This window comes from Eleutherodactylus coqui, chromosome 8 (assembly GCF_035609145.1).
Source record: "Eleutherodactylus coqui strain aEleCoq1 chromosome 8, aEleCoq1.hap1, whole genome shotgun sequence".
Taxonomy (NCBI): Eukaryota; Metazoa; Chordata; class Amphibia; order Anura; family Eleutherodactylidae; genus Eleutherodactylus; species Eleutherodactylus coqui.
In genome coordinates this window covers 108,746,315-108,761,134 of record NC_089844.1, presented here as the reverse complement: position 1 = coordinate 108,761,134, position 14,820 = coordinate 108,746,315, and the positions used below count along the sequence as shown (strand labels likewise).

The following is a 14,820-nucleotide window of genomic DNA, read 5'->3' as shown; positions in this document are numbered from 1 at the left end:
TAGTACAGCTGTGTGTGCAATGTGTGGGAATCAGGATGGATGTAGTACAGCTGTGTGTGCAATGTGTGGGAATCAGGATGGATATAGTACAGCTGTGTGTGTATTGTGTGGGAATCAGGATGGATGTAGGATGTAGCAGAGCTGTGTGGCACATTGGACAAGAAACACTGGTACTATAATTTCCTAAAAATTTTCCAATCTCTTTATACAGCCGAATTGCATATTTCATCAGCGTGGTCACGGTTTTGAATGTGGTTTGATTTACACTGCGATTACCTCCCTACCCCAATCCTATTTTTGTTGTGTGTCCCCCTCCCCATAATGAATAAATAAAGAATATATACAAAAAAAGAAAATGTAAATGAATATGCTTTAATGATATCACAGATAATAGATTCAAGTGACAGGAGTTTTACACGAATCATATGTTCTGCATACAGATATATCAAGTTTTAGTAAGGGCTCACTCACATGTATAGTATACAGTGCTAAAAGCTCATTGATTTCGATTAGCCCCACTTTTTTTTAATGCGTATGTAAAAAAAATGCAGCATGTCTTATTTTGGTGCGCAAATACACAGCGACTACACATGTACATGCGTACTTGCCATTTACTGCGTAGTTTACATGTGTAATACGTGGGCCACAAACGCCTGTATGAGTGAGTCCTAAATATGCAGAAAATACAGCAGTGGCTCATTGGTTTGGAAAATAAATTATATCATTGACTGCTGAGTGACCTTCAGGATTGTCACATTTGATCTCACAGTAGAACAATTACACAATCTCGAAACCTACATTATATACAAAGCTGACACTCAGATAGCTCGTCTTATCCCTATTATTTAAACCTGCCTTTCTGATCTTTCAAGAAATTAGATTTTGCCACCCAATCATAGTAGAATCAGTGCACAGGTTATAAAATTAACATCTTATAATTGAAAAACATTGCACCCTGCCCTTCACACATATATAAGCCAAGCCATAACAGTAATGTAAAGACAGACCAGACATGGAATATGTACACAGTATGATCACAGTACATTTGATACTTTTGCACTAAATCATAGTCAACAGACACTTGATGTATTGACTTCTATATAATACTATCAAGCCATGTGACCCAATGGAGTGACCAGGGTAAACCTTAACCAAATTTACAAATTGCCACGCGCCAACAACAGAACCCTTTAAAAGGGGTATTCCAGGACTTTTTACATTCTTTCTGCTGAGGACTGACAATGAATTCAGTGGAAGCTGTACCTACAATACCAGCCCAGGCGGCTGCACTGTGGTCAGCACTTTCTGCTTCCTGCACTGATCACATTGACGAAGACCCACCGCTTAGATCACTGCTGATCAGCCGATTCTTGTGGCCACTGTTAATCATATATTAATGACCTGTTAGTCATCAGTAGAAAAACTGTAAAGCTTCCACAATATTTTAGAGTGGGGTGAATTAAAGATATATTTTAGAATGTTTAAAAGTGACTATACGACTATACAGTTTTCCACAGTCTATTCCAATAAAACACATTGTGGAAACCAAATGGGCTTCATTATAGTCAATGGGGTCCATTCAGCGCTGTTCAGTTCTGTCATAAGACTTATCCTGTTTGGCCATTGGGATTCAGATGTATGTTGGTTGATCCTGCAAATATGCAGGACCAACTATCTCAAGTGTAGGGGGCATGCAGCCCTTACATCGATGTCAAATGTCAAGGAAAAGAAGAATTTGGCATGTTGGTTTACCCCTCTTCATTGAAAACAAATACAGACTTGGCCAAACTGTGCGTGACTTGGGGTTTGGGATAAATAGCCATTGGCTAAACGAGTCTAGAGCCAGCAACTATTGTAAGTGTATGGGGAGCTTAAGAGTTTCTATTCTAGAATATCAATTCCTATCATATAGGTAGACTTATGATCAGGGCAAATTCTGTGATGGCATGTGATTTTCCTTTCATTTATGAAGCACAGCACATACGTACACATAATAGACTGCATTGACATCACTTGTGTAGACAATTCATTGTACATTGATTATCGTGTAGATTTGATAGGAAGTACAATATAATATGAGAAAACAATGTAATTGTGCCATTTTTTAAATTAATATTGGTTAGCATTTATTTCTAGGATGCTTTGCATTACTTTTTCCTGCCAGCGAATTCAAGTATAGAAAAAGGCACATGAGGCGCTGGTATAAAGCAATGCAACATTCAGTGACCATGGTTTCACTTTTAACAAGCATTCAAATAATGCTGTAATCAAAGTTGACATTATAAAGTGGGATGTCGCGTAGCAGCTGGACGAATGAACAACATTACTACACCTGAGGGATTGATGCTCATTTCAATGCCCGTTCTTGATTTAACTGTTCCCAAAAATTCTTTTTCAAACACATCATAAAGTTTATAGCCAAAAATGCTCCCGGTTATATTCAGTTGGGCAAGGCTTGTAGTGAAGCGTTTTGGGAGACCATCTGTTCCTGTATTCAGCACAGCGACGGCATACTGTCCATCCACCAACTCTCTCAACCATATCTCCAAACAGCCAGCCTGCAAAAAAAAAAAAACCAAATGCTTAGTAAGAGTAATCATGGAGTGTCCAGAAGATCATACATCTACTACTAAGTAATGGTGATTGCTTCACAGTCAATGCTGCAATCAAAAAAGAAGGTACAAGATCATTTCACTTGGCCACCACATTCTTAAAGAAACTCTCCTGACAAAACGGATGCATTGTGTTATGCCTTTTGGTGTTATTAAAGCTAAGCACCCCCCACAAAAGAAACCTTTCTATAGTATTACCTTCCTGATTCTCCTTTATTCCCCAAAGCTGGAAAGTTAGAGAACAAAGGAAAACAAACATAAAATAAAATAAAAAAATAAAGTTAAATTTTAAGAGATTTTAGGCCATTTTTTGGGAAGCCCCTTTAACTGCTGAAGGCTATATCCGGTCTATAAAAAACAAATAAAAAAAAAAACACACAACTCATTAAAAAAATATAATTAGGTCACCTTATTTCATTCTTCTTTTACATTCTTGTTACATCATATAGGCCAGGGGTCTTCAACTTCCGATCTACAAATCTCAATATGCTTTGACGGGTTTGCTGAATTTTGTAGCTTCCCGATAGCTGGAGAGCCACAAGCAAGAGACCACGCTGTATGCAAATCCAAGTTTGGACTCCATCAAATCCAAAACGTAAAAGGAGTTGTGCCTTCTTTAAAGCTTACCCCTAGCCACAAGATAAGCACTTAGCTATCTCTAGCAATTGCATAGAGATGGACGTAATGACAGTGCATATGTTCGATCGCTGCTCCATTCATTCATGGACATGCAAGACCCCTGTTCTCGTGATCAGTGGAGGTCCCAGTGGTTGAAACCTAACCAAACTTTTATGCTCTATCCAAGGGATAAAGGGTAACTGTTAAAGTGGTCACAATTCCTTTAAGTGTTTGTAAGATCTACAGATTAATGTGGCCACGTGGATTTTCCCTCACCAATGTGACATAAAGATAACAGAATTCCCAAGGCTCCATTTTATGGTTCCTCAAATTTGAATAGTGTAGCATATAAGCAAATTAGGAGTGTAGAGAAAACAATCTTATATAATTCACACATACCGTTGCAATTCTTTTGCCCTGCTTTCCAAGACTATCCTGATTAATATATATCATAAGTCGATTTTGTAAGAGGTCCTTTGCATCTTCGGAGATGGTCCTCAAGTCATTGGACATAATTAGTGGGGCTGCCAAAATTGTCCAAATGGCCAGCTGTGATTTAGATTGTTCATAGCTCAGTCCAAAATTGCCAACAATTAACTACAATAGAAAATGTACAAAAAGTGTAATTAATTTAAAGGATATGAGAGCTCAAACATAGTAATTGCTCTTCTTTAAAATAAATATTAATCCTACTTACGAGAAGACTACATATAATATATACAACCAACACAGTCAGCCAGCTTTCAACATAAACAAACCATACAACAGTAACACACACACACACACACCTCTGCTGAAGAATGTCAAAACTCCATCAGCTGCTCCATTTCAGACTACAGCTTAAACGGGGAAAAAGTTTTGTGCCGTGTTAGCCAGTAGGGCAAAGTGTGATTGTTCTCAGTGAGAGAAAACAAGTAATCTTGTAGATATGACATCTTTTAATGGCTAACAAAAATGCATGATGTTACAGCAAGCTTTTGAACCTACTCAACCTATTCCTCAGGCATAATGGAACAGATCGGAAAACGTATTTATATAAAAACATACAGATGAGCACGTGGAAGGGCACAAACATGGTGTACATAATTTCACTTAAAACACATTCCAGAACAGGATAAGAGGGCACAGACATGTTGTGATTAATAGCACTTTAGATAAATACCTGAGAGCGTTGAGAATAACAGTGAATAATTAGTCCAGTGACAAGAAATGTAAAAATTTTATGGTCTTTAAATTGATGTTAGGGGGTCAACAGGCCAGCAGGTTACCTCTGCTCTGGGTTTCTCATCATTTCCACTGACTTAACCCCGCCCCCCTCCGAGATTCATTCCATTTTTGATAGTATCAAAAGATGGTTATAAACTTATATTCCAAAACTCTTCTGTGACATTGGGACTTAAAATTGCCTTTAAGTATAATAACTTTCATATGTTGTGTCCGTGACTAGAAAAAAAAGCTCTACCACAGGTAATTCTGTCTGTCTCTCTTTAATCGTTCGGCGATGCGGTCTCATCCTGGCTTTCGTTTTTTGTCCTGTTACCCCAACATAAAAGGGCCCCCAACAGGACGTTCACTACACAGGATCAGGTACACAACAATGGACATGGAACATGTGAATGTCCCGGGGATCTTGTAGTCCTGCTGTGTGTTGGGGATTTGTATCCGGTCTGTGGTCAGTACATGTTAGCAGGTCTTACAGCTCCTTACCTTACAAGGATAAGTTCCTTTTTGTGTGACAGAGGGCAATGCACTCCTGATTATAAAGTTCCTCAAATTTGGAGGTTGCCTGTAACACAGAAGATGAGGGTCCGAGAATATTGCTTTTTAGATGGTCATCCTTGTGTAGGGTATGATTGAGTTTCTTTGTTTTCCTTAGTACCTCTAGCTGCAAGTTGTAGGTCATTACTGGAGGTACACAACCATTTTCTTTCTTCTCTGTGTATTGGAGCAGTTTATTTCTGGGTATTTTGGTGGTTCTGGTAATTCGGTCATCAATTGAGGTGGGATGGTAGCCCTCATTTAAAAATGCCCTATTAAGGTGGTATAAACGTTCCTTTCTATCTGTTGGGTTGGAGCAGATCCGGTTGTATCTGATGGTCGGGCTGTACACGATGGACTTTTTGATGTGTTTAGGATGGGAACTGTCCTATCTGAGGTATGTGGGTTGATAGTTTTTTTTTTAGTATAGGGATGTCTGTATTGAGTGGTTTGAAATTTTTATGATTTCTGTATATGAGTAGCTTAATGTCAGGTTTATGGTGGCGTGAAATGCATTGAATCCCTCATGGAATTTTATTAGTTCTTGTTCGTTGTTGGTCCAGATGAATAGGAGGTCATCAAAGTAGCGGAAGTAGGCCAATGGTTTGTTGGGGCAGGAGGCCAGAAAATTACTCTCCAGTTTGCCATGAAAAGGTTGGCATATTGCAGTGCCATTTTACTGCCCATGGCGGTTCCGGTGAGTTGCAGGAATATTTCTTTGCCAAAGGAGAAATAATTGTGTGTGAGGATAAATTTGTGAGTTGTAACATGGATTCAGACGCAACCCCATTGGCCTCAAGGTGTGCCTGGCAGGCGGTCAGTCCATCTTTGTGTGGGATGTTGGAGTATAATGATTCCACATCCATGATGGCCAGGATGACGCCATCGGATGAATCTCGGAGTGGGGTTTTTACATCAGTGGAGATTATGAGATATGAGAAACCCAGAGCAGAGGTAACACGCTGGCCTGTTGACCCTCCATCATCAATTTAGAGAGACCATAAAACTTTCACATTCCTTGGTCACTGGACTAATAATTTACTGTGATTCTCATCCCTCTTTGGTATTTATCGAAGTGCTTTTAATCACAACATGTCTGTGCCCTGCTATGTGATTATATATATATTTTTTTAATATAAAATACGTCTCAAGATCTGTTCCATTATGCTTGAGGAAGAACCCTGAGGAGGTTTGAAAGCTCACTATATCATCATATATTTTTGTTAGCCATTAAAAGGTATCATATCTACCAGATTACTTAGTTTCTCTTACTGAGAACAATCACACTTTGGACTACAACTTTTTACAGTAGTCTGTAGTTGGGCAGCTGACTTTGCAGAGAACCTGAATACTATGTATGACATGCCTCTATAATAAGGGCTCCTGCACACTTGCGTTTTTCTTGCACGGTTTTTTTTTTACGCGATTGTCAATGGGACTTTCTAACGTTAAAAACGCATCGCAAGTTGGGGATTTGCAATTTTCGTGCCATTCCTTTTTTTTTTTAAAAACAAATATTTTATTAATTTTCACAGTGGAAATAAAGTACATTATAAACAAGCATAGAGATTCCGATACATACAGATGTGCATATCTGTCCACAGTATTGATAAACATTGGATGAATATTTCCATTATAACTATGTTCTTAAAGGTGGGTCTAACATGTACCCAGTTGTGACAAGACATGAAAATGTCTTGTTAGGGTTCTCATATTTATTCAGATCTTATATATGCATAACCACTTATAGGGTAGCCATAATGGCTATTTCCTATCAGTTGTGGACATAAAGCTGATGAGAAATCACCATGCAAGAGTGTAACTCCTGTGGAAAATAGTAACAACAATAACTATTAGGAACAACATTTTAAAGTTAAGAACTGTTGGTCTGGGTTAAGCGCCACCAAGACAGGCCATACTGCTGAGTGTGGTTGATTGCCATTCCTTTTTTTTTTAACATTCAAAAGTCCCATTGACAATCTCAGGGGGGAAAAAAAAAAAGCGATATCGCGTGAAAAAAATGCACAAGAAAAACGCAAGTGTGCAGGAGCCCTGATAATGAAGTTTATTCCACTGTTGCTCACCATATCTGGATCATTCCATCTGCCGGGACCTGCAATCGGTTGCAATGCATCCTGGTTCACAGCATACCATTCTAAGATGTTCAGCACACTTCCCCATGAGTCTTGAATATCGCCATAGTTTCTCCACATGTTACAGATTTCTCCCAACAGTGTATAGTTCACCTGTCAGAATGTAGCCATAACGTTTTTACTGTCTTAAGAAGAACTATGAATCTTGACAAGCCACATCAACGACAGGTAAACAATTGTGTGGTAATGCTCACCTTTGGAGGAAGGCCACCTTCATATGCAGGCCAGCTGCAGGAATATAGGATTGGCCTCCCCGTTGCATTTAAAGCTGCACTCATTTTAGGATATCCTGCATGAAAATATACAAAAACTTAATAGAATGGAACCTGTGAAGAATTGCATAATCCAAAGTTTCATTTAAAGGGATTCTGTCATCAGGTTAATGCTGCCCGAACAACGAGCAGAATGAATCCAGGACAGAGATGCCCATTGCCCCCCGTGGGTGTTTTATTCTGAAATGCTGCAGCATTTCAGAATAAATATACTTTGACTCCGAGCTAGCTCCAAGTCACAGGGGCAGACTGTGCCAGCTTCCCTGCCGGCAGGAGTGGAGCTCCTCTCCTTGCTTGTGTATAGGGAGAGATCTGTCACTCTGCATACCTGTGGTTCAGGCGGCATGAACCTGATGACAGATCCCTTTAAAATTAAGGAGCACACTCCAGCCTTTATATAAAATAATATTTAATTCAATTGCGACGTTAGTCTAACAGATGCTGGATTTCCAAAACGGACAACCACTAATGGCAGCCAATACAGAACCCATAAGGATTGCCACCCTGATTTAAACAGACTCCAAACAGCAGATACACCTGTATTATAAGTTAGGACCCTTTTATACAGGCCAATCCTTCATTCAATTTTCACGCATGCAGAGACTGAACGACGAATGATTTTATTGTTCAGTTGATGCATGCCTTTAAACTAAACAATAATTGTTCAGATTCTCGCTGATTGTGGGAGTGGCCCCGTGTAAGAGGGCCCTTAGGCGAGTTTCACACAAGCGTATTAAGACCGTGGGTATCCGGACCCAAATTCCGATCATAGGAATCTAAGGGTTGCCATAGCAGCGTTAAAGTAAAACCTGATACTTTTATATGAACTATATCTTGTTTACCATACAAAAGCACATAAAAACATAGGATTGTATTTAGTATTACAAACCACTTAGGGATTCTTTGAATTAGATTATATATTTTAATGGTATGCACCAAATATTCTCATACTGTACTTGAATCCATTAAAGACCAGGGTGTTTCGGTTATAAAGGACCAGACGCTTCAGCAGTTTTTACCCATGTGGTGGTTTTATGGCTCTATTTTTTTCCTGGCCTGCCAAAATTATTTTTGCAGCGTTTTTTTTTTTATCGTCACATGCAGGGCTATTTTTGGACACCTATTTTATTTTATTAGGGGGTAATGTGTACAAAAAGTGAAAAAAATTAAAATGTATAGTTCTTTATTTTAACGTAAATATAATATTTTTATAAATTAAGTACAGGAAAGGGCTTGCCTTTTGATACATTTTGATACAAAAAAGTTACAAAAATTATATAACATTTATATTTCATATGATGTCATAAAGGCCTCTGGGGGGCATTCACAATGTTTTTTTTTATTTTACCATTGCAACATCCATAGCAACCCAAGTTATGGGGGAGAACATCCCCCTAGTGTAACAGTATTCACTGACAGAGCTGGTCAGGGGTCTAAGACCCTGCAGCTCTGGCATGGTGATCGCCAGGTCCTATGCAGGAAACAAAAAAGGTCCTGCATTGTCTCTATAGTGCTCATTGAGCGGTTTTTAGCCTGAAAAGGTGAAGGCAGAAGCGGTTAAAAACTGCTTCATTCTTCTCCTTTAGGTCCTTGGCTGTGTCTGACAGCCAATAACCCACCCTGCGGCTGGAACAGGAGCTCTAATCCCGCACCGTACATTTACCATCAGTTGGGATAAAAGTCCAGGACCAAACGTTGTATATTTACAGTACTTAGTCAATATTGGATTAAAGTGTAGAAGCATTCAAAGTGGAAAGTTCAATCTCATAAACGAGAAGTTGTTGAGTTATTACTGTATTGATTTGAATAAGGACTCTAAAGGGGTATTCCCATTGAGCAATCATATATTTCCCTGGCCTCTTTTTGCAGTTTTCTTTTTCTATTCTTCCTACTTCCTTCTGCTGTTCATATTTAGTTTCTATTAGATACAGTCATCACTGTGGTTGCAACATTTTCTATTAGGCTGATTTTCGGGAGTGCGTACTGCTTGTTAATGTGTGGTGCGCACCGGGATGTTAGTTGTGGGCAATGGCGGTGGTGGCTCCACTGTTCTCCCATCTCACAGGCGGCAGCACTTGACAGAATAAAAAGTCTCTAGTTTGGCGGTTCTTTGTACAATGCTACCTGTGAGTCAGTCAGGGTATGGTGGAAAATTGTGTTTATGATGCCAGCCCGTAGTCAGGCCTGAGCCTTCTACAAGCGGAAAAAAAAGGGGGGGGGGGATGTAGTCCCTTCCCCTGGAGAGTGGTGTAGTACCTCAGTGCAGATGGTGATGTTGGCGAGAACAGACTCCAGGAGTCAAAATAAACAGTAAAACAATTTGCAGAGATCGATCTTCAATAAATTAATATTTCACACCATGGACATTAATTTCTTGAGGTAGATAAATTACATGCGAGTACAGAACCAAATCTGTACGTTGTGGGAGGTAGGTTCAATAACCACATCTGTACGCTTGAGTTCTATGATAAGGTAAGTACAGGGACCACTTCTGTACTCTGTGCTTCGCCCCTTCTGTTCCCCTCTCTCTCCCACTTTTACCCTGTATATAGATTTCCTTTCTCTTCTCTGTTTTTTCCTATCTTTTCAGTTTTCTATTCTTTCTTTTCCATTGAAACTACCTTTTATGACCTTTTTCTCTCCTTAAACATAATCCTCCTTTTGTACTCGCACCTCTTCCTTCTCACTGCACTGTAATTCTCTCTCTCCTGCCCTGGTCTTTGCTTCCTCTCTCTTCGCTGGTCACCATCTAACTGCTCTGCTCCTGACAGGTATCAAATCCACCAATCCCAGGCTTTCCCTCTTCTCACTACCCTGACAGCCTATCCCTGAGCTGTTTGCTGGGTGATGAAATGCCCAGTGGGGATCTGTCAGCCAATAGAGTACAGTGGTGGTCATCAGGAAGGTTAAGCTGGTCACCAGCATGAAATAAACAGTCTTAATTCCTTAACCCGTTAACCACCGGCCCATAGCCTTTTTACGTCCTCCCGAAGTGGGCTTTATTTTCTGAGGACGTAAAAACATGTGTCCTGCAGAGAATAAAGCCCCTCGGGCTCTGGACGTGACAGCTCCATGCTGTCGGTGTCTGCAGGTAGCCGACAGCATGGAGCTGTCATCCCGGGCTGCGGGGACCCCCCCGACCCCCCCCCCGGCATTGCGATCGGCGCTATCCAATGGATAACGCCGATCGCAAAAAAGTAAATAAAAGTACAAAAAAAGTTAAAGATTCAGCTGCTCTGATGGATCGGATCCATCGGAGCAGCTGAAAATACTCAACCAGGTCCGGCACGCTGCTCCCCGCTCTCCTGCCGCTCCGGGCCCCGAAGCCGGTCTTCTGCGCATGCGCGCCAGGCAGCATTACGTCAGCCGCATGCGCAAAAGGCCCGGCGGCGCGGGAGATTTAAAATCTCCTGGCTCCCGGAGGTAGCCGGGAGGCAGGAGATGCCAGCGGGGACCGCGCTGAGTGGTCCCCGGTACCGCGGTCATCGTTATCCAATGGATAGTGGCGATGCGAAAAAGTTAAAAAAAAGTCAGTTTCACCTCCCCTCATGGATCGGATCCATGAGGGGAGGTGAAAATACTCACCCCCAGTCCTCAGCGGTGTCCCGATGTCCCGGGACCCGAATCCCCGTCTGCGCATGCGCGCCCGATGATTGACATCGGGCGCGTGCACAGAGGGGCTCGAGCCCCGGGAAATTTGAAATCCCTCTGTTCTTGGCTGCCATGTGTAGCCAGGAACAGAGAGATTATACCGGGGACATGATCACTGTCATCCAATGGATGACAGTGATCATGTAAAGTGAAAAAAAAAAGTGTAAAAAAAAGTTTTAAAAAGCTTACGTTTCTTCTCCCCTCACGGATCATATCCATAAGGGAGAATGAAAGTACGTACCTAAGGCCCCCGGATTTATCCGCGGACCTTACCACAGCTTCTGCGCACGCGCCCGTCGCCGAAAAAGCGTAGCCAAGAGCATGGAGATTTCACGGGGGCCGCAGTGAGCGGTTCCTGATCACGTGTTCGCCGTTATCCAATAATGGCAATAACGTAAAAGTAAAAAAAAAATTTGCAGCTTCATCTCCCCTCACCGATCCGAGATGAAACTTTTTACCGGAGGCCTGCATATTTGAACTCCGACGCGATCCACCTCCGTGGACCTTCCCGAATTCTGCACATGCGATTGCCGGCAAAAAGCCGGACACATGCGCAGGAGTCGGGGAGCCCAGGAAACTTAAAATCTCCTTGCTCCCAGCGACCAACAGTCGCCGAGAGTCTGGAGCAGTGACGGGTGGCCTCGTTGAGCGTTCCCCAGTCACGTGATAAAAAGGTCGCGATCTACCTTTGGCCGGTCTCACATGACCGGATAGGAATTACGGATTCCGCATGCGTCTGATCCGCGCTATTACGCGGATCAATCGCATTGGATTACACAATTCCGCTCACATTAGTGGGTTGGAATTGTGTAATCCACTCGCAGAAAAGAGAATGCAGCAGGTTCTATTTTACCGCGGATACCCGCAGCATAGAGCCTATTGTGCTCCATAGTCGTGGATATACCCGCAGCCCATACGCAACTACGTTGTATACGGGCTGCGGGTACCCGCATCATCGCTAAGCGACAGTGCGGGAAATACAAACAAAAAGAAAAGGTGTACTGCGCATGACCGCCTGTGTGAGTAGGCAGTTATGTGCAGTACATTACGCGGCCGTACGCAGGGTCACAGCCGGCTCACAGCTGGGATCCGCTGCGGGCCTCCGCAAGCGGATTCCGCCTACGGCTGTGTGAGCCCGGCGTTATTCAGACCGCTACCTGTAATACGTAATTTACAAGAGGCCCCGGGAACGCTCGCCTTCCTGCAGTTCCAGGAGCAGCTTGTTGAGTGCCTTCTGTGTGAGACCGCCGCACCTCATCAAGCTTACGAAGACTCACTGAGCGCCACTTTTTACACCCCATACCCGCCACTGAGGTCACGAAATACCCCCCAAAAAGCATGAGAGGAGGGGGGGGGGGATACCGGTTTTATTGCCCCATGGGCCCATTCCAACCAGCCTCCGTAATTACCCCTGTCTTCGGAAATACTACACAGTTCACATTATTACTTTTATCTAAGATTTGCGAACGCCAAAAAGGGCGCGGAGTGTGTGGGGGAGGGGGGGGGGGTAATTTTTAGGGAGTCAATTTTTATTCCGTACAAATAAGCAATGGGGCCTGGCATTTATTCAGTTGTGCCCTAAAATCCAAGAGGTGTTCCGTCCTTTATAGGCCCTGCCATGCGTCCTGTAAGTAGATTAGGGCCACAATGGGTATGTTTCTGAACTCGGGACAAACGGGGGTATCCATTTTGGGGTGAATGTCTTCATTCCTATGTACACTGGTCAAAAAAACTGTTTTTAAATTGAACAAAATTGCCAAAAAAATTGAAAATCGTTACTTTTTCCTTCTGCTTTGCTTAGATTCATTCAAATACTGTGGGGTCAAAATACGCAGTACACCCCTAGATGAATTCGTTAAGGGGTCTAGTTTTCAAAATGGGGTCATTTGAGGGGGTTCTTTATAGTTTTGGCCACTCAATGGCTCTATAAGTGGGCAATGGGGCCTGACATTTATTCAGTGGTACCCTGAAATCCAACGGGTGTTCCCTCCTTTATAGGCCTTGCCATGGGTCCTGTAAGTCTATTAGGGCCACAATGGGTATGTTTCTGAACACGGGACAAACAGGGGTATCCATTTTGGGGTGAAAGCCTTCATTTATATGTGTGCTGTACAAAAAAACCTGTTTTTAAATTGACACAATAGCCCAAAAAATGAAAATCGTAATTTTTTCCTACTGCTTTGCTTAGATCTATTCAAAAATTGTAGTGTTAAAATACACAGTACACCCCTAAATAAATTCGATAAGGGGTCTAGTTTTCCAAATGGGGTCATTTGTGGGGGTTCTCTATGGTTTTGGGCGCTCAAGAACTCTACAAGTGGGCAATGGGGCCAAAAAGAACTTCAAGCAAAATTTGTGTTCCGAAAGCCACCTTTCATTTTGGGCTCCGTTGTGTATCCAGACATAAGATTAGGGCCACAATGGGTATGTCTCTGAACACGGGACAAACAGGGGTATCCATTTTTGGGTGCAAGTCTTCATTCATATGTGTGCTGTACAAAAAAAGCTGTTTTTAAAATGACAGAATTGCTGAAAAAACGAAAATCACAATTTTTTCCTTTTGCTTGGTTTGAATTCATTCAAAAACTGTGGGGTCAAAATATGCAGTACACCCCTAGATAAATTCCTTAAGGGGTCTAGTTTTCAAAATGGGGTCATTTGTGGGTTTTTTTTTATGGTTTTGGGCGCTCAAGAACTCTACATGTGTGCTATGGGGCCTAAAAGGACTTCAAGGAAAATTTCTGTTTTGAAAGACACTGACTACTCCTTTCATTTTGGGCCCCGTTGTGGACTCAGATATAACAATAGGGCCATAATGAGTATATTTCTGAACACGGGAGAAATAGGGGTATCCATTTTGGGGTGTAAATCCTGATTTTCATGTAAACTATAGGAAAAAAATGACAGATTTGCAAAACTATGAAATTTTACTTTTTCTCCTCTAAATTGAATTAATTCCTGAAAAAAAACTGTGGGGTCAAAATACTCATGACACCCCTCAGTGAATACACTAAGGGGTGTAGTTTTTAAAATGGGGTCATTTGGGGGGGTATTATTCTGACACTCATGAGCCTTTCCAATCTTGGCTTGGTATAGGAAAACAAAGTGTTCCTCAAAATGCTAAAAAGTAATGTTACATTTGTACGTCTCCTAAATGGTTAAAAAAAAACGAAAGTTTTTCCAATGTGCGCCCAAAATAAAGTAAATGGGTGGAAATATAAATCTTAGCAAAAATTTCTATATAAATGTGAAAAAATTATGATTTTGGCGATTTTAATAAATAAACACAAATTCCATTGGTCTATTGTTTCCGCCTAAATGAAGTACAACATGTGGCAAAAAAACAATGTCAGAATCGCTTGGATATGCAAAACCTTTCTGGTGTTTTTGCATGTTAAAGTGACATGTCAGATTTGGAAAATTTGGCCTGGTCATTAAGGCGCAAACAGGCTTGGTCACTAAGGGGTTAAAGGGGTGGTCTCGCGAAACCAAGTGGGGTTATACACTTCCGTATGGCCATATTAATGCACTTTGTAATGTACATCGTGCATTAAATATGAGCCATACAGAAGTTATTCACTTACCTGCTCCGTTGCTAGCGTCCTCGTCTCCATGGTTCCGTCTAAATTCGCTTGCAGCTTGCTTTTTTAGACGCGCTTGCGCAGTCCGGTCTTCTGCTCAGCGCGAGCCGCTTCAGTGTGTTAGACGCTACAGCTCTTCTGCGCATGCGCAGACGAGCTGTAACCTCTCGGGAGC

The 14,820-nt window shown here is 41.8% G+C and overlaps 1 protein-coding gene across 1 annotated transcript in view; it reads right to left on the bottom strand.

Moving 5' to 3' along the window:
- Positions 1-351: 351 nt before the first annotated feature.
- Positions 352-14,820, bottom strand: part of NAGA (alpha-N-acetylgalactosaminidase) — a 36,656-nt gene continuing 22,187 nt past the window's right edge. The window contains exons 5-8 of the mRNA XM_066576193.1: positions 7,336-7,430; positions 7,073-7,234; positions 3,630-3,827; positions 352-2,558 (exon numbers count right to left, since the gene is read on the bottom strand). Of these exons, the coding sequence (XP_066432290.1) occupies positions 2,280-2,558; positions 3,630-3,827; positions 7,073-7,234; positions 7,336-7,430 (734 nt within the window). The 3' untranslated portion in view covers positions 352-2,279. The remainder of the gene's footprint in view (positions 2,559-3,629; positions 3,828-7,072; positions 7,235-7,335; positions 7,431-14,820) is intronic.